The following is a 19,038-nucleotide window of genomic DNA, read 5'->3' as shown; positions in this document are numbered from 1 at the left end:
TTTTTTCCTTGTTTTTGAGCTTCGCAGAAAAGGAATACTAAAGGAGTCCAAACGGAATAAAACTTCACGATGATTTTTCTTGGACCAGAAGACACCCAGGGGACTTGGAGTGAAAGTCGGAAGAGCCACGAGGCGACGGCAAGGGTGGAGGGCACGCCCGCCTACCTTGTGGGCCCCTCGGTGACTCCCTGACCTAGATCTTCGTCCTATATATTCACATACATTCCAAAACCCTCAGAAGCATCCACAAAGACACTTTTCCACCGTCGCAACCTTCTATTCCCGTGAGACCTATCTTGGGGCCTTTTCCGACATCCTAGCGGAAGGGGATTCGATCACAGAGGGCATCTGCATCAACTCTATTGCCCTTCCGATGTAGCGTGAGTAGTTTACCACAGACCTACGGGTCCATAGCTAGTAGCTAGATGGCTTCTTCTCTCTCTTTGATTCTCAATACCATGTTCTCCTCGATGTTCTTGGAGATCTATCCAATGTAATCTTCTTTTGCGGTGTGTTTGTCGAGATCCGATGAATTGTGGATTTATGGTCAACTTATCTATGAATATTATTTGAATCTTCTCTGAATTCTTATATGCATGATTTGATATCTTTGTATTTCTCTTCAAATTATCGGTTTGGTTTGGCCAACTAGATTGGTTTTTCTTGCAATGGAAGAGGTGCTTAGCTTTGGGTTCAATCTTGCGTGATTTCACCCAATGACAAAGTAGGGGTAGCGAGACACGTATTGAATTGTTGCCATCGAGGATAAAAAAGATGGGGTTTTCATCATATTGCTTGAGTTTATTCCTCTACATCATGTCATCTTACCTAAGGCGTTACTCCGTTCTTTATGAACTTAATACTCTAGATGCATGCTGGATAGCGATCGATGTGTGGAGTAATAGTAGTAGATGCAGGGAGGACATCATCATAACTCTTGTGGAGTAATAGTAGTAGATGCATGCTGGACTGTTACCCCAAAGGTCTACTTGACACGGGTGTGATGCCTATATTGCATAATCATTGTCTTGGATATCATCATAACTTTGCGTTTTTCTATCAATTGCTCGACAGTAATTTGTTCACCCACCGTATTATTTGCCTTCAAGAGAGAAGCCTCTAGTGAAACATATGGCCCCCGGGTCTATTTTCCATCATATTAGTTTCCAATCTACTATTTTGCAATCTTTTATTTTCAGATCTATAAACCAAAAAACCAAAAAAAAATTGTTTAGTTTTATATATCTCTATCAGATCTCACCTTTGCAAGTGACCGTGAAGGGATTGACAACCCCTTTATCGCGTTGGGTGCAAGTGTTTGATTGTTTGTGCAGGTGCATCTATTGGGGACTTGCGCGTTTATCCTACTGGATTGATACCTTGGTTCTTAACTGAGGGAAATACTTATCTCTACTGTGCTGCATCACCCTTTCCTCTTCAAGGGAAAAATCAACGCAGGCTCAAAGAAGTAGCAGGCGCCCCAAGGAGGGTTTCCCTCCCTCCCCCCTCTAACCTATATATAGTGGAGGTTTGGTGCCCAATTGAACAAGACAAGTTTTGGAGCCTCCTCTAATTGATCTAGTACTAGTTCTTGTTGGTCCTAGTTGACTAATTAGAGCTAGCCCTAGACACCTCTAATCCTCATAATTAGAAGCCATGTGTGGTTCTAATCTCCTCTCTCTAATTCTCCGGGGACGATTAGCTCTGGACGGCAAAGCGCTGTCGGATAGTGAAGACTGTATGCTTGCAACCAAGTAGAGAGGCCGTGCTTTCGGTCTTCAATTTGAGGGATCGTTCGAGGGCGATTCGTGGGATCATCATCAACATTCGAGGGACTTCAAGTACGATCTACACTAACTCGTCTACTTCCGCTGCACTTCGGAGTCGGTAACGATCATTGATCACAACCCGTTATGCATCTTCATATTGTTCTTGGGTGATCGTATGTGCGAAAATTTTGTTTTCTACTACGTTTCCCAACACCCATGTCCATCAGCCTTCTTTTTTTTCATTCCCTTCCCTCTCATCTCTTCCTTTCTGAGAGAAATCCTCAAGTCCACTTTTAGCATTGCCTCCTTCTCCAGGCTCACGTAGATTCCCTGCCTCCACCACACTTTGAATAGATATCACTACTCCGTACAGATGGGGTTTAATGTAGTACTCCAGAGCCAGAGGGAATGGTCTAAGAGTTCTAACATCCACCAAGAACCTAACAATCCCCTTGTCATTCAATAACTACATATTAGCATTATCCACAACACCTATCATGGCCCCAATCTCACAAATCCCTTTGAAGTGTCTCATCTCTTTTGGGATTCCTCTTGCAATTGCCCAAACAGACCACATTCTACCCACGGGTATCTCATCTGACACAACTCTGGTAACTTTAATGTAAGAATTGGTCCCTTTTAGTTTGAACTCATCCACTCCTATCGGCATCTCCAACTTCTCATTATTGGGAAATTGCATCAAGAACTCGTTGTCCTTTGGGGTAACAGTCCACTCTCTCCCACAAGGAAACTGAAATGTCAAACCCATTTGAAGATTTTCAGCAGACTGCCCAGTGATCAGTTGAATCCTAAGTGTCGAGACTTCTCCCTCTTCCTTGGTATTGCTCGCATTCTGAGCTATAAAGAATACCAAGTCCCCACACAATGCATTGGCAGATGTGGTTGATACAGCCACACGCAAGAGAGACATGAGACAGGATCAAGGCGAGGAAAGAGAGAAAAACGGAGGCAAGATATTTTTAGCGATCTGTTTTGCTCATCGCATCACGTCTCACGTGCAGCCGATCGGGGAGCCAGAGAGCTTTGTACTAGCATTTAGGTAAAGGAGAGCCAAAATCAGGCACGTGCGCTTTGTACCATTTTTAGGTAAACATAAACGTTAACAAGGTTTGGCATACAGAAGGTAGCTTTACTGAAGTCAGTACCAATTTAATGCACATTATGCAAGTTCATGATTCGACCACACAAACATTACCACTCAAAAGAAAGCCCAGAGTTCTCTCCACAGGACTCACTAGTTCGCTAGAACAAAATCCTAGAGGAAATGAGGGAACCTAGACGAAACGATATACACATCAATCGTATCCAAAAGGAAATTTGTTTACTAGCGATCTTCCCAACTGCAAGAACATTCTAGACATGCTGCACCATTTGTACAGGTGTGTAGCCGACGGAGTTCCTGACCTTTGTTAGGCTACTAAAATGGTCTTTAGTTCAGGTCGGCTTCAGACCCCCAGCTTACGAGTAAGCGAGGACGAAGCGTCTCATTAGTGTTGGCTTCAACCTCCCGAGTATTTAGTCAGGTAAAAGCTAGCTAGCGTAGTTAGAAGAAATCAGCATTCAAATTTATCCAAGCATCTATATGCACCAGAACTGGAATTTTGGCAGCTGATGATTTCTGCCACTTGGGAGAGACGTTCAGTGTCACACCGGTGGAGGAGCTGCTCCTTCGTCACCTGTACATTGAGACACCGAGATGATATTGAGAAGGGGAAAAATGGATGTTTCAACAAAACGGCCAGAAAGGAAACAAAATGTAGCTTCTACATAGTTACTAGATCACAGGTTCAGACAGGATAATGGTTGCGGATACAACAAGTATTTTCACACACAAAAAAATACAGCAGCTATTTTTCAAAACTGAGACACCATGGGTACCTTGCTTCTTCTTTTTTGGCCAACACTTCAGGATCAAATTCTTCAATGGGGTCTGGGGAACTGGAATGAACTTTCCAACAAGAGCCAACGGCCAGCTACATGAACACAGAAATAGTATACAAGCAAGCAAGCCACAGTCAAAATTCTGATATGTTCATTCAAACTGCTACATTAGCAAATTAATAACTGAAACGCAATTTTGATAAATAAAATATTTTCAAAAGCATTACTCATCTGTACAACACAAGTAGGTTCATAACGGGGACAGGGATCTCACCTGATAAAAGCAATAGCAAGAGAAACAAGCCAGAGCTGCCAACTGAGTCTCACTGTTGATGTAAATTTCCCAAGGAACTCAATAATTATCACCTGAGAATAAATTATGGACAAAAGTGAAATTCTAGATAGTCAAAGGTTGTCTGTTTCCGCTCATATATTTGTGTTTTCTCTCATTTTACCTGCAGCACGACGGTTACGCTCACAACGGCCAAAAAGAGGTGGTTTCTTGAAACTCCTTCAAATATGTTCAGCTCTTCTGGTTTACGTGCATTGAACTCGTTAAACACCTATTGGGAAAAATGAAAAAGTAGAGCTTTGTCAAGCAGCAAGATGGTATATGCATATGCTGAATGGAAGGGATTAGGAGAAAGATGAGACCATAGACAGGGATTACACATTTCAGAAAGACTTGCTTATAGAGTTTGAACAGTAACAAACTTGAACAAATAGGGAGAAGGCAATCTGAATAAAATGAACTTATCCCTATATTACTTGATGCTAATCAAAATCCAATCTTACTAAACTCTTTCTAAGCCAGCTGTGGGAGCTACTGAGGCGTGTGTAACTGTACCGTATAATAAAGAAACATGCTACTGTAAAGCTGTGGGTGATGCGCATAGTGGCCCAGAGAGAAAAGTAGTATATTCAGACTCAACCATAAGGCTGGAAACATGCTTCCGAATAAAGTAAAAGTGCTTAAACAAGGCAGGAAGTTACCTGACACAGGACAAATGTGTTGAATATAAATGAATTTTTCACTTTACTGGAGTGTTCGAGGGTATCTTGAGTCAAATGCAGAAGATCTCGGCCCCTAAAGTTAAGCGTCAAAAGAACAGCCACTTGATAGACAGCCTGTGCTTGCACAAGAGTTAAGACCTTAGTAACTGACTCAAAAATATGCCGGTAAAATAATTAGTTGACAGTTAACATCTGAAAAGACCAATACCTGAATGAACAAGTTTCTCCACATAATATTAGTCACAAGAGGTTCTCTGCATGATATGCAGACTAATGTTAGAATTGTTTTAAGTGTACACACAACACTAATGCCAATCAAGAATTATATGAAATATTGTTACAGGATGTTTTGCATGTTTAAAGTCGATTTGGAATCATTGAGTATAAGTAACACTTTTTCTTGGTTCTCACCAGCAAACATATTTCGAATGACACAGTATCAAGAAGGTTTACACAGTATAAATAACAGATTAGGATAAGGCTTAATTAATCAACTAAGATTAAATAGCAATAAACTATGAAGAAGCCCTTGCGGCAATAAACATAAGCATACCCCAAAAAAAAACACAATCACCAAATTATTTCTCTTTGTCGAAGTCCCTGGACTCATGTCTCTTTTGCGGTATATTATTAGCAACCACAAAATTCCAGATACACTTATATGATGGTACCATTTTTACCTATATATTATTGGAGTAATTGTTGGCCAAACTTTCCAGTTTTTCAAATCTGTGGGCCCTCATAAATACATTGTTGGAGTAATTCTTAGGAACCACAAAATTCTATAAATACTACTAGATACGCTTATATGATGATACCATTTTTGCATCACTAATCCTATATATTATGGGAGTAATTGTTGGCCAAACTTCCCTGTTCTTCAAATCTGTGGGACCCTAATAAAAAGATAAAGGGTGTACTCAAAAACCTTGATTTGAGGAAGAGAACTATGACTATGAGATTCAAAGTTGCGCTTAGGATAGGTTGATGATTTAAATATTTATAAAAGACTGAAAGTTAGCACAGCAAGAAATACAGATAGAAGCTTAATGCACATACATTAGATAACAGTTTCAAAAGGAAAAGGACTAACCTCCGTCCAACAGGTGTCCTTTTCATAAGCTGGTCCGTTGGTGGTTCAGTAGCCAATGCAAGTGCGCCGAGTGTGTCCATTATGAGATTAACCCAGAGAAGCTGTCTCAACAGTAGAACAAGTAAACATCTGGCTGTAGCAAATCTATACAAGTTTAATACGTACTTAAGTTGATAATTCATGTCTATTCATTCAGAGTTTCCTTACGGAACATGACAAGATTATTTTCATAGTTGATCTTCAACAATTTATGACACAAATATGATGATTTTCGCAAGATGTTACTCTCAGCAGAAAATACTCATCCTGACAGATATCCCATCACTGGTGCATACTCTTTCGATAAACTACTATGGAATTTTCCCATCAGATGTAAATTTTGATTTCCATGTGAAACTGTCGCTTAGTTGCTATGGTTAATTTTGTGCATTCAACAAGCAGGATTTAGTCCAGAATAGTAGCAAAAAGGAGTAATTAGACTAACACTGCTCTAATGCGGTCTCTAATTAACCATATTAGCTGGCACAATGATTCAATAGACTCTTAAGTGGTGGAAGAAGCGCATGGCATATAGATCCAATTAACTATGAATATTCAGACACGGCTAGCATTGAAACTATCAATATGGAAAATGATTTTAATCTGGCAACAATTCTAAGAAACGTAAATAAGAATGTTGTGACAAACCTGAACAGCATTTAGAGGAACATTGCCCGAGGAAATAGCAGCAACCACATTGATTATAAGAGCCGCAACATTTACAGTAAGCTGGAATTGAATGAACTTTTGGATATTTGCATAAACAGAACGACCCCAGCGGACCACCTAGAACATTAAATGTGAACAGACTTAATGACACTAATCAACTGTGGATGAGAAGATCATTAAGTTACAAACAGGCCTAACCTTCACGACTGAAGCAAAATTATCATCCAGAATAATTATGTCTGAGCTCTCTTTAGCTACTTCTGTTCCTTGAATGCCCATAGAAAGACCAATATCTGCCTGAAAATAGGAGGGATGAGAGACTGAAATTAGAAACACTAGCATCAACTATTCAACTCAATACATTTATAATCCTTCTTTGTATACATTCAAAAATAAACAGCCAATGTCCTTTTACCCATTCAAAATACAAACTCATGCACGTACCTCATGCAATGCAGGGGCATCGTTTGTCCCATCTCCAGTAACAGCCACAACATGGCCATTCTTCTTCAGTGCCTTTACAAGAAGAAGCTTATCATTCGGAGAGGATCTTCCCATCACCTGCAATGCGATTTTGAGAATCAGGCTAACCAGCAATGATGATGTTAACAGCAGGAGCAAGTATTGCACAAGATAACATATGGACTCAAACGGGAGGAGGAATATCTACCCTATCACATGAAATAGAGCACCAGAAATGCCGTGACAAAATTAGCTACCAAGCTCAAAGTGTAATCATGATATTTCCCGTATCTATAGGTTAGTGGAAGACAAATTCAGCTGTTCATTATTTTTCGTATTTGTACAAAGGTAAAAGTTAAGCATGCGACTATCACTGAACATAGATATAATGATATATATACTACACAAAGTGGCATAAGAGACCTTTTTTGTGCCTTGATAACTGAGAAAGGGAAATTATATGTCAAACCAGACAAGTAATCATCACCAATTACAAGAACCGAATAAGGCAGACAACAGTACAATACTGTGCTCCCTATATCTTGCATGGAATTTCCATGTTTAGAAGGTTCTATCTATATATATATATATATATATATATATATATATATTCCCAGCTTATTTCCCTATATTCCTAAAGCAAAGAGTTATTTGACTAGAATTTGCAAGCCAGCCATTTTAGCTGCATTCAAAATTTCAAATACTTGTAAAGCAAGTATCAGATGGGAAGGTAGAAGCATTATACAGAACAGCAGATAACATAAAGAGCGATTGATCCTCATAAAATGTACATGATTTCAAATATATCAGCCTGGGTTTATGGTCAATCTTGCCAAACCAAATACGTTACAAGACAAGATGCATGACAATAACCTTCTAGAGCATAAGTCAACCCAAAATACTCTCATTAGGTTAGCTCGGTAAACTTAGGACACATTTAATATTTTGGCAAGCACAAACAAGTTATGGTCTTACAGATATCTTGTCGGCAACCGCCTCTCTTTCGGCGTCACTGTATGCACGGAAAACTTTTCCCTCTATTATAACTGGTGCAGAAGCCTGGGGGTCAGTGAGTATTCCACACTCAAGTGCTATTGCTCTAGCTGTCTGCAGATTATCTCCAGTTACCATCCGTACCTATCCATTCAAAAACTGCAGAAGTTAGCTTATAGTGATGACAAGAACTCCAATAATGCACTCCTACTATGCCAACATTTAACGGTGTCAATATAGTTGACAAATTTAAAGGTAGCAATGATAATTACATGCAGCGGTAATATATAAATTACACAGGACATACAAATACAGTCATCGGAGGCAAATATAACTTGTACTGTTTCTAACAGTTCTTAGTGTCCCTCGGCAACACATGAATTAGAAACACAAACCTTAACACCAGAATTGGTGCACAGCTCAACAGCATCTCTCACTCCAGGACGGCAAGGATCCTGCAAAAGAACATGGATGACTCAGCTACAAACCAAAAGGCTATCAAAAGTTATGACAAAAATAGAGGTAAGGAAGCGCATCCTTATATGCAATATTGTAATTCAGGATTTGCATGTCTTGTCCATGTACCTTCATCCCCACAATTCCAATAAGAGTCAGGTCATTATCAGGCAACTCCCAATTAATTCTTTGTTCCTCATATGGAATGTCCTTCGGATCAAGATTTCTATAAGCAAAAGCAACACAACGAAGACTTTGCTCCGCCATATCTTCTATGTATTTCCTGAAGTGATTAGCCTGAAAGATCAGATTGAGACAGGGAATTATGAAATTAAATCCGAAAAAGGTGTGTAAGTCATTTACCTTATCAGGTGTCATTTCATGAGTTGAGCCGTCTACATCAAGCCAATTTGTACATAACGCGAGAACTATTTCCGCAGCTCCTTTCCAATGCACATGAACATTTGAATCTCTCTGAATAAACACATGACTGAGTTCAGTATATGGTTGAGGTATGTAGAGGTATGTACTGCACAACAGTAAACAACACTTGGCAATCATGCAAAAGAATGGCACTCTAGCTAAACCAAATTAACAACACAATCATAACAAATTCAACACAATGATGAACACGTGACAGACTGTTATTAATTGAAGTCTCCCAAGCATCAGATGAAGTATATGTATGTCACAAACCAAGTTAAATTAGACCATGAAGACCGCAGGAGCCACTTTCGTGACTTGCAAGGCATAGCAGAATATTAGCACATAACAGAACTTCTAAATTATTCTTGGATATATATTAGAATTAAAGATATGTGTTGAGCAAAGAATTTTGCGAGTCTGGTGGTCATTATTTTGTTCTGCTGTCCCAAAATCATAGCAATAGGTTACGGACCGACAGAGAATAGGCAAGGAGGATGGCTTAGAAAAGGCAAATGATCTGAAGATATGAATGACACCATGCATCCTAGATTGACATGGTGAACTACTGAACTCAACTGATATATCAGATATGTATAGAAAAAAAAAAGGAAATTTGGACGTCAAGCACTCCTAAATAAAACATTTAAGCCCATAATCATCTTTAAGCCCCATGGAGCAATATAAGGGTCAAGCCCCAAGACCAGTTCCTCTTTATCAAAGTACTCCCTCCGTCCCATAATATAGTACATCTTTGCAAACCAGGCGCTAGACACATCTAGTGAAAACTCGTTTTTGGGCAAATATGATCATTCAATGAAAAATGTGCTATAACAAAGTAGTAATAAACTACTCCCTCCGTCCCAAAATAAGTGTCTCAACTCTAGTACAACTTTGTACTGAAGTTAGTACAAAGTTGAGACACTTATTTTGGGATGGAGTAGTATTTTAGAATATTATAGATACAGCTGAAAGTGAAATAAGAAATTACCCCAATCACTGCAACGCCTCCGCGTTTTTTTTCTGAGTTGAATGGAGAGACATGAATGATAGCGGATTTTGATCTCTCCAAGGCAAATTTCATATGAAGCTAAAAAGGCAGCAACTGGATAAGCAAGAATATAGCCACCCAAAGCAGAAGAAAGTTTTAATGCTCAGGAAATCTTACCTCAAGACCCCAAGAAAGAATTGCCTTTTCAGTTGGTGAGCCTGTTACCTCGACAGTGCTACCATCCTGATGAGTCAAGAATCAGGGCGATGTAGGACAGGATACCAATTACATCAAATGAAAAATGGACAACTGTAACTAGCAGTATTGATAGAAGGGGGCCTTTTTTGGCCAAAGAATAGCAGGGACCCTAAAGAAACGGCATTGTAATGATGACAGTATTGACTGTTAACGGCTAATACTCATTGCCAAAAGCAGAAGATACCCCGTATTTTATGAAATACTCCCTCTGTTCCTAAACATAAGTCTTTCTAGAGATTCCAATGCGGACTACATACGGAACAAAATGAGTGAAGCTACACTCTAAAATATGTCTATATACATCCGTGTGGAGTCCTTATTGAAACCTATAAAAAGACTTATATTTAGGAACGGAGGGAGTATGTGTCATTTTGGCATAGGCACAGCCTCCACTGCAACATCTATGAAAATGCATTTAGTGTTCGATTAAGGCTGTTCTCTTTTGGGAATAACATAGAAGAACGTCTCAGAGAATAATCCCAACCTGAAATTCTAACACTACTTCAACAGCCAAATTCAGAGCGCCAAAATGTGTTTAAGAAAAATATTACAAAGATGATAGTGACCAGCATTCATTTTATCATGTATGTTGTTTAAGTGCAGCAGTAAAAGGTGTCAAGTGGTTGATACTCATTGCCAAAAGCAGAAAATGCCCCGTATTTTATGAAATAGATGACATTTCAGCATAGACACAGACTCCTCTACACATATAAAAAAAGTGCATTTAATGTGCAATTAAGGTTGATCTCTTTTGAGAATAGCAGAGAGGAACGTCTCGGAAAATAATCCCAACCTCGAAATCCTAGTACTACTTCAATAGACAAACTTATAGCAGGAAAATAGGTTTTCAGAAAAATACAAAGATGATTGCGACCAGCGTCCGTGTTATCAGTATGCGGTTTAAATGCCGCAGTAAAAGGCATTGAGTAGTGGATACATGTGGCATCACCTCTGGCTCAAACACACTGCCTGAAGTATTCTGTGCAATTGCTTCAAGTACAAGAGAGGTCACTGTAGGTGACAACTTCTCAATAGTAGCCTGAGGTTGCAGCTCTATCGCCCCAACTATTGATCGCACCACAGTCATCTTAAGCAACAAAAAGTCACACATAGTTAAATGGTCATATAAAGGATAGTATAGAATGAAGTGAAGATCCATTATGATGCTAAAAATAACTAACCTGATTGAGCGTTAATGTACCAGTCTTGTCACTACAAATTGTTGTAGCAGAACCCATCGTTTCACAAGCTGAAAGCCTCCTCACCTGAAATTGACATGTAGATTTATGTGATGACAGACAGAATACAAAATAAACAGATAGCAAAAATATGTACCAGAGCTTTATCTGCCATCATTTTCCGCATTGAATAAGCCAGGCTGAAAAAAATATAGGTCAGAAAACTAAAATTCAAAATGATGAAGGAAAATTTTCGCTTATATTGACTCACGTTAGTGTCACAGCCAGCGGTAGTCCCTCAGGTACAGCAACGACGACAATAGTCACCTAAATTGCATTTAGCAATGTAAGAATTAGAAAAGAAAAAGATGCTTCAGGTACACCAAATATTAAATCATTACATACCGCGACAGTTAGTATCTTTATTACTCCAAATATTGTAGATTTCACACCTGTGTGCCCCTTAACAAACTGAACAGTACCATCTGGGTTTGTAGTATGTCCTGTAAAATATCTGTGAGTAAGGGAAAAAACTATTAGTATGTTCTGTAAGATACACGGAAACAAAAAAAAAGTTCCTAAGCATGTCCTAAAAGCTGAAAATATCTGGGAGCAAAGGAAAAGTTCAAGTATGTACATATATTATGGATACAAAAGCAACAGATCACTGCCCTTATGAACATAGGATAGGCATAAGAGTTACAGGTTTATACGTTTGTGACTTTATTTCCCTTGTACGAACCATACATCATGCTGAAGGTACAATGTTCAAATAATGGGGTAGTTACATGAACGAGTCTTACCTTGCAAAGAGAACTACAAGGACCATTGCTGCAACAACAAGCCCCACAATGCCTATGAATGTTGCTACTCCATTCAACCGCACCTTAAACAGAAAAGAGAAGGCCGTGAATAAACCATATCAGAACTCACATTGCACACAGATTGTTCAAAAAAATTCCATTCAGACCATCAGCAAAAGGATAAACAGAAAAAAAAACCTGCAACGGAGTCTCTTCATTATTATCTTCTGAAATGCTGGCCATTAATAGACCCCATTCAGTGTTTAGACCAACCGCAGTTACCTGCATTTGAGTAGCACAATTGCAAGTGGAATCATATCAAATCATTAATATTAACATTAAAAGGTCAATTCCACTCCCCTCTTTGATTAATCTAGCTGGCAGGTAAGGAATACTCAAGTCCAAGGGACGAATAAGTAAATGAGCCCCAATTGCCTCTTTTTGTTCGTAGACATGTGATTCTGAAAACAGAAAGCAAAAAAGAACGAGGAGATAACAAGATATGATCACTCACCAACATGGTACCATAACCATCAGCTACTATGCATCCTCCCATTAGAAAAGGTGACTTCTGATCCTTCAAAACCTAATCAAGGACCCCATTTACTACTCATTAGCAAATTGATTCTACGTAGGAGTCTAAAAACAAGGGATAACTTACAATTTTGCTTTCGCCGGTCATACTGGATTCATCAATGGCAAGAGAATGGCCACTGATTAAAATGCCATCTGCTGGAACCTAAAAGGTGGTTTTGGTTTTGTTATGATATATTAGAAATGTAAACAACGCAAACATAAGCCACGCAGACCATATTTTGTTTGCTGCATCTTACCTGATCACCAATTTTTAAAGCTACTACATCACCGACCACAATATCAAAGATTGACACTTGAATCCTTCTACCACCCCTAATAACCTGGTCACCACACCACAATTACAATGCCATCAGAGGACCAAAAGTAGCAAGTAAATGGTCAAATCTTATGTTAGGTTTAGCTCACAACCTCGACTTGAATGTTTTGTTTCTCCTCATTGAGGTGTTGGAACTGAAGGGACTGTTTGTAATCACTGACAGCTAAGACAATAAGACAAAAAAAGGAGTCTTTAGAAAGGTACAACTGGATTGTTCAAACTGGACACCCTTTCATGGGCGTAGTGAGCAGAAGGAGAGAAAGTGAAGTTAAAACAAATGAAGTGCATGAGAAAACGATGGAAACATATACTTAAAGCGCATATTTGATATTAGTTGAGGCACAAAACCAAAATAACATTGCTCTATCTTCCAGGTACAATGTATTATGGACCCAAGCATACTACTGAAGAATAAACCCAAGAAAATAAGGTCTAGTGTTTGTCTTCCAAATTTACAGCAGAATCCCAAGTTAAGAAAAGTTCAAGTTCAAAAACCATTATGTCCATCTTGCTAAAGTACAATAATGATACTATTGTATCCATCTTTAATATCAGAAAATATTGAATTACTTAGGTGTTGGATGTGTGAAAGAAAACAGCATACCAGTAACAAGTATCACAAGAAAGACAGCAAATGCTATACTTGCACCATCATACCATCCTTCCTTGATGCCCTAACGAAATTGTTAAAGTTAGAACCAAAATAAAAACATAATGTTCAAAGGGTTGATCCATAAGGAAATGCTCCAGAACTATAACTCACAAGGGAGAAAATGTACACAACCATTAAGACACTTAGACAAAATATAAAACAAAAGAAATAGGAAAAGGTTAGGTGGACAAGGAGTCCACCTCTGTTGCGATGCCCAATACAAGAGAAATGGCTGCAGCTACAATAAGGATAACCAATGTCAAGTCCTGGCAGGCCTCCCAGAGAAAAACCTGTTGTCACAACACAGAACACAGTAAGAAGGATTAATCACTGGTACTGCAATACCTTTAAAAATTGAAGAAACTTACCCAGAAGCCTTTTCCTTTCTTGCGAGGATATCTGTTAGCCCCAAAAGCATTCGCCCTACATGACAAATCTGCTTCATCACCATGGATCCCCTTCTCTGGGTTTGTTTTCAGTAAATTTGTGAGCCCTTTAACCTAATGGCCAAAGAAGGATACCACATTAACTAATGATCCGGAAGCTGAAAATTCCAGCTAATTTGCATGTAGGAATGGTGCATACCCCTCCATATTCTTGCAGAGCAGAATAGTTATGATCCCTTGTCATCGATGTAAGTTGATCCTCTCCAATTCCAAACCCCCGTGGGACAATTTCTGCATGCAAGAAACGTCAAAGTAATTAAAAAAGAATTAACAGTTTGAACTACTATTAACAAGGTGCAGGATCGTCCTCCACTGAGTACACGATTATTTCTTGACACAATCCTCACAGGGCAAAATAACAGAGAACATAACCAAGACGCTGACAGCATCTTATGTGTACAACAACAAAATGAGCCCATGGCAGTTACCTGGTAATTCCGTATCACCATTCTGCTTTTCTCCTGCTTCCTTGAACAGTAGTGCAGCCTGATTGAATTCAAAACTAAAGCATCAAAGAGGAAAAGTGTGATAATAAAACATATATACTGCAGAAACAAAAGCTTGAATGCATACCCTTATGACTTGAGCATGAGCCCTAATCTTCCTCCTTATTTGTTCTTTTTCTTCCTCCTTTTTCAAGTCGAGTGTATATCTGAATCGCCGAGATGCATTGAGCACAAGTGCAGCTTGCTGCAAATAAAACAAACCATAATAGTAATGTGTAGAGTTAATAAACTGATTACAAAAAAGTTATGATTGAATGTGCCGTAGCGCTAGTAAAAGTAATAGTGCAAATTTGGTGTGAGCATACAGCTCCAACATGCCCTAAGAAATATTTAAATGATGCATGAACATATAAAGAATTTTACTTCCAATGCGAGTGCATGTGCATGCAAACATGCATGAACAAAAAAATACGCAATACAACAACAAAGTAGAATTGGAGGAGTAGAATTCAGAGCAATCCATCTTTTCTAATACTATGTCAACCATATGCTTCATCCACAACAAAAGCTCTACACAGGAAAGAACAAATAATGTTAACTTACTGAGCCCTGCTATAGGAGTGGAACTAAATGTAAATCATGGAAGATAACTGCAGCCCACAAAAGAAAACAACTATTACTTTTGGGCTGTTTCAATGCAACTTTTAGTATGCAGTCCAGCCATAATATGTTTCTAGCAATGCTGTAGAATTGCATGACAAGAGTAGGACGTGTGAGGGTTTGGAAGGAGACGGGGAGAATGTGTTTCAGACTCAATAAGGCTTGCGGACATCAGAGGAAAGGAGTCCACACTCCTGCTACAGCACAAGATTAGAATATTCGGCGAGGCAGGAAATAACTTGTTTAGTTTGAGTACGTTCCAGTTAAGAGGCTCGGATACAGATGAAATCGAGTGTTAGGTTTGAGTTTGGATAAGGATACATATCAGAAAGTGGAATCACCATGTTGTGAATTAAGTCTTGCAACTACTTGGAGAAATATATCCTAGACAAAACAGCTCGCCTTAGACGACCAAAATGTGTATATCTTGCTGCTAGCGACGTGACTTAGACGGCCAAGTAGTAAAAGGTTCACTAAGGAGAATTTTCTCTGCCAACTACTCTATCTTCTCTGTCCCAGCATGTATCCAATCTAAACACTCATCTTTGATGTCAACACCCAAGTATGAAGTGTCTACTCCACTTGTTAAATCCATCCAACAGAGTAAACCAATCAACTAAATAAAAAGATTTCCTGCAATAATGATCCCAAATTATTTCTGCTTTCAAGGGCAAGCCAAGAACTAAGCAAGTCCACCATCACTCTCCGCTAAACCTGATCCCTTCATTCTGTCCAACTATCCATGCTTTAATAAATTGTAATGTTACCTCATATTATGTGTACCGCTCAGCACACTCAAATGCATGGCCAAGTAACATAAAATCCTGAGCTCTTATTGCCCCTATGAGATTATTCCAACTCATCAACCAAGAGATGATGGCATGATAACAGACGTACATGTCCATGGCTAGGTTCAGTGCAATTCATTGTCTCGCTCAAAACTCAGTTGCAGCCAGTGATCATATATGAGCCCATATCTACCCAAAGAACACCAGACATTTTAAGCTTAAAATAACTAATTCATCTAATCATCTCACAAACCTCTAGGTTGTGGATGCAGCAACCCATTGTGATAGAAAAACATCAAAGCCTCATCAACTTTGGGGGATATGACCATGTCTCTCGCATTTTTCCTAAAGTGAGGTCCACGATTCTTCCTCCAACCATTCTGGAGCTTTTCACACCGCAGTTTTGGGGACTACTCAAGTTGTCTACAAGTGCATAAATAAAATGGAACTAGTTGGTTGCAACGAATAAGTTCGACAACACATGCTCCACCAGACCAGGCACCAACACATTTGGGTGGCAATACCAACCAAAAACAAAGGAGACACTCTAAACCCGTCTAAAAAGGGACAATCTACACGAAACGAAACCGCATTGCGGTGCCAAGCATGGCCGCCAACCAAAGCACACTGCCTGAAACCCCCAGCAAGTCGAGCCCAATGCAGCAAGTTGAGTAGGGAATGGCGACTCACCCTCCACCGGCGTAGCCGCTCGACGGGCGCGCGCTTGGCGGGGATGTCGAAGGGGTCGCCGTCCCCGGGGCCCCGCACGTCGACCCCGAAGACGCCGTCGCAGCCGTCGTCGTCGGGCGGCACCTCGTCGACCCGCCGCACGTAGCGCCCCGGCGACGCCTCGGGCGCCTGCACGCCGACGACCCCGGCTGGCATCGCGCCGCTTCCTCAGGAGAGATGACACCGCACGAACGCGGCCGCCGCGCCCCCGATCTGCGCGCACATTCAGCAGCAGCACCGCGTCAGTAGAGACCAAAAAACCCGAAAACGGAGCGCAAATCCAATTCCAAGCCCTAAGCCCCCCAAAAAAACCAAGCGAACGTATCCGGCAGTGCGGCCACCACCTCGAGGCGGGCGCCGCCGCACGCCGGAGAGACCCAGACGGCGGCGGAGGCGGAGCGGGCCGTCGTCGCGGCGGCGAGGCGAGGGGTGGGGGTGGGGATGGGGGCTAGCGGAGGAGGCGTGCGGCGGAGGAAACGAAGCGAGCGAGTGTGCGGCGGCCGAATTCGGGGGCTTGGCCTGGTTTCGTTTGTCTGCTGCTTCCGCGTTGCTTCCTTCCTCCGTGCCTTTTTCCCGCTTCACGCACTTGGATTTCTTCCGCCTTCCTTCCTTCCTTCCTTCCTTCCTTTTCGCTTTCTGTTGCGTGGGCTGAGGGCAACGGATTGATGGGCGGATCCGAACTTCAACAGAAAACGCGTCGTCTATAGCTAAAGTTGAGCGAACAGGACTGTCTCTTGTGATAGGAAAGCCAGCTCTCTGCCTCTATCCGGTGTATATGTGCAACACAAAAGGCACATCGTGATACAGTATATTATTGTCTCTTTTTCCATAGCACGGTGTCCATTTTCGACAAGTATTTTCAGACGAAGAAATTATTTAAGAGTTTTTTCATTAAGAAAATACAACTGGTTTGTGCAAGCCCGTAGATCTAATACATCAAGGGAAGTTAAGTCCACGGGCCTCCAACTCCCAATCCCCACCTCCAACTTCCCCCAAACAAACGCGCTGTAACTTATCTTCTTTCTCCGGATATTTCTCTCGAGCCGCCACCACATCTCGGTCAAATTGGCATCATCGTCGAAGCAGACCTTCCCTCTAAACCTCGCAACGCATTGTAAGTCGCTTCACATCACGACCCAAACAATACCCAAGTCCGAAGAGGTCCGGTTCCAATGTTGTCACCGCAAATGGCACATCGTTGGTGGCTTCACTCCGCAACTTTGATACGCCTGGCATCGAACGGTGCTCTCCCAACTCCGTCTTTTAACATCGGTATGCACCGTCAGGCGGGAACAAACCATCTCACTACTAGACTTGGTGTTGATTGTGCTTTTAGAAAATGAGGCTAATTCCTAACAAATATGTTACTAAGGAATTAGGGCTATCAATATTGAATTTTTTTTCCGATTATGGAAGCAATTAATAAACATATTAAAGTAGGATCATGGATTCAGGGTCGATCGGGCTAAGAGCAAGTATAATAAGTCCTTTGTGTCAGCAAAATTGTTCACGAGAGAGCGACACGACGTTTCAACACTGGGGACGGTGGCCGATTTGCCTGATCGTGCATTCAGGGCCGGTACGCACGTACCTCGGGCAGCTTCTCCGGCGGAGATCGACGGCGACGGGGCAGGGCGGAGGGAGGGAGACGGCGCCGGCCGGGCTCCGAGGGAAGAAAGGTGGCGCGCGGAATGAGTACCTTGGGTGAATGCAGGCTGGCTGGCTGGCTATTGCTTCCGATGGAGCCTAGCTAGCTAGCTTGTAGGTAGCCAGTTGGTGCAGGGAGCAAGCGCGTCTGACACACAGACACGGGGCAGCATATGTACTCCGTACGTGCGGGCTTGGCCGGGAAGCTGGCCGCACCTTTGCGTCCGGCAGTGAGCAAGGAAGCGAGGCGTTCAGTGTGCTTTTTGGCTTTAGACTTGTGCGGCGCTGGCCGGCTGGGCTCGTCTCCTTTTTATAGACCGTGAGATGTGCATCCGAGGTGCTTCCTCTCTTCTTTTTTTATTCAGGATAATCGGAGGCGCTTATTGGCACGGTAAATCACACTGACACGCCAATCACACGCGCCGTGTGGCGTATGTGCAACAGCAAGTCAAGCAACTAGCTAGGGCTAGCAAGGAGTTCATATCATCAGTCGCGCGTGCGTGCCAATCTGCGTCGGCGGCGACCGGTTTTCCCTGTTTTGCCCGGCATGGATCGAAGCGTCGGCAGGATGACGCGCGCCGATAAGATCATCGTGAGAGAGCGACACGACGTTTCAACACTGGGGACGGTGGCCGATTTGCCTGATCGTGCTTTATTTTTATTTTTGATGAAAACTGAGGCAAACACGATCGCTTTACGGTTGGTTT

At 41.3% G+C, this 19,038-nt stretch overlaps 1 protein-coding gene across 1 annotated transcript; it reads right to left on the bottom strand.

Moving 5' to 3' along the window:
• Window positions 1–2,905: 2,905 nt before the first annotated feature.
• On the bottom strand, window positions 2,906–17,388 carry LOC123132519 (calcium-transporting ATPase 5, plasma membrane-type). The gene is made up of 35 exons (XM_044552334.1): window positions 17,029–17,388; window positions 16,646–16,897; window positions 14,635–14,751; window positions 14,490–14,547; window positions 14,201–14,292; window positions 13,984–14,115; window positions 13,816–13,905; window positions 13,568–13,637; window positions 13,056–13,126; window positions 12,884–12,967; window positions 12,712–12,789; window positions 12,565–12,636; window positions 12,249–12,332; window positions 12,051–12,133; window positions 11,653–11,761; window positions 11,519–11,574; window positions 11,405–11,447; window positions 11,251–11,334; window positions 11,019–11,156; window positions 9,989–10,054; window positions 9,812–9,910; window positions 8,761–8,871; window positions 8,527–8,694; window positions 8,337–8,396; window positions 7,924–8,085; window positions 6,931–7,047; window positions 6,685–6,783; window positions 6,466–6,603; window positions 5,779–5,879; window positions 4,894–4,939; window positions 4,665–4,799; window positions 4,127–4,234; window positions 3,946–4,037; window positions 3,669–3,763; window positions 2,906–3,466 (listed from the first exon to the last, which is right to left on the bottom strand). Exons 2-35 carry the CDS (start codon window positions 16,838–16,840, stop codon window positions 3,435–3,437), a joined length of 3,285 nt encoding a protein of 1,094 aa, XP_044408269.1. The 5' UTR covers window positions 16,841–16,897; window positions 17,029–17,388; the 3' UTR covers window positions 2,906–3,434.
• Between the last annotated feature and the right edge of the window lie 1,650 nt (window positions 17,389–19,038).

Source organism: Triticum aestivum, chromosome 6A, assembly GCF_018294505.1.
Source record: "Triticum aestivum cultivar Chinese Spring chromosome 6A, IWGSC CS RefSeq v2.1, whole genome shotgun sequence".
NCBI classification, from domain to species: domain Eukaryota; kingdom Viridiplantae; phylum Streptophyta; class Magnoliopsida; order Poales; family Poaceae; genus Triticum; species Triticum aestivum.
The sequence above is the reverse complement of the archived record's forward strand: the minus strand, read 5'-3'. Positions and strand labels throughout refer to the sequence as shown.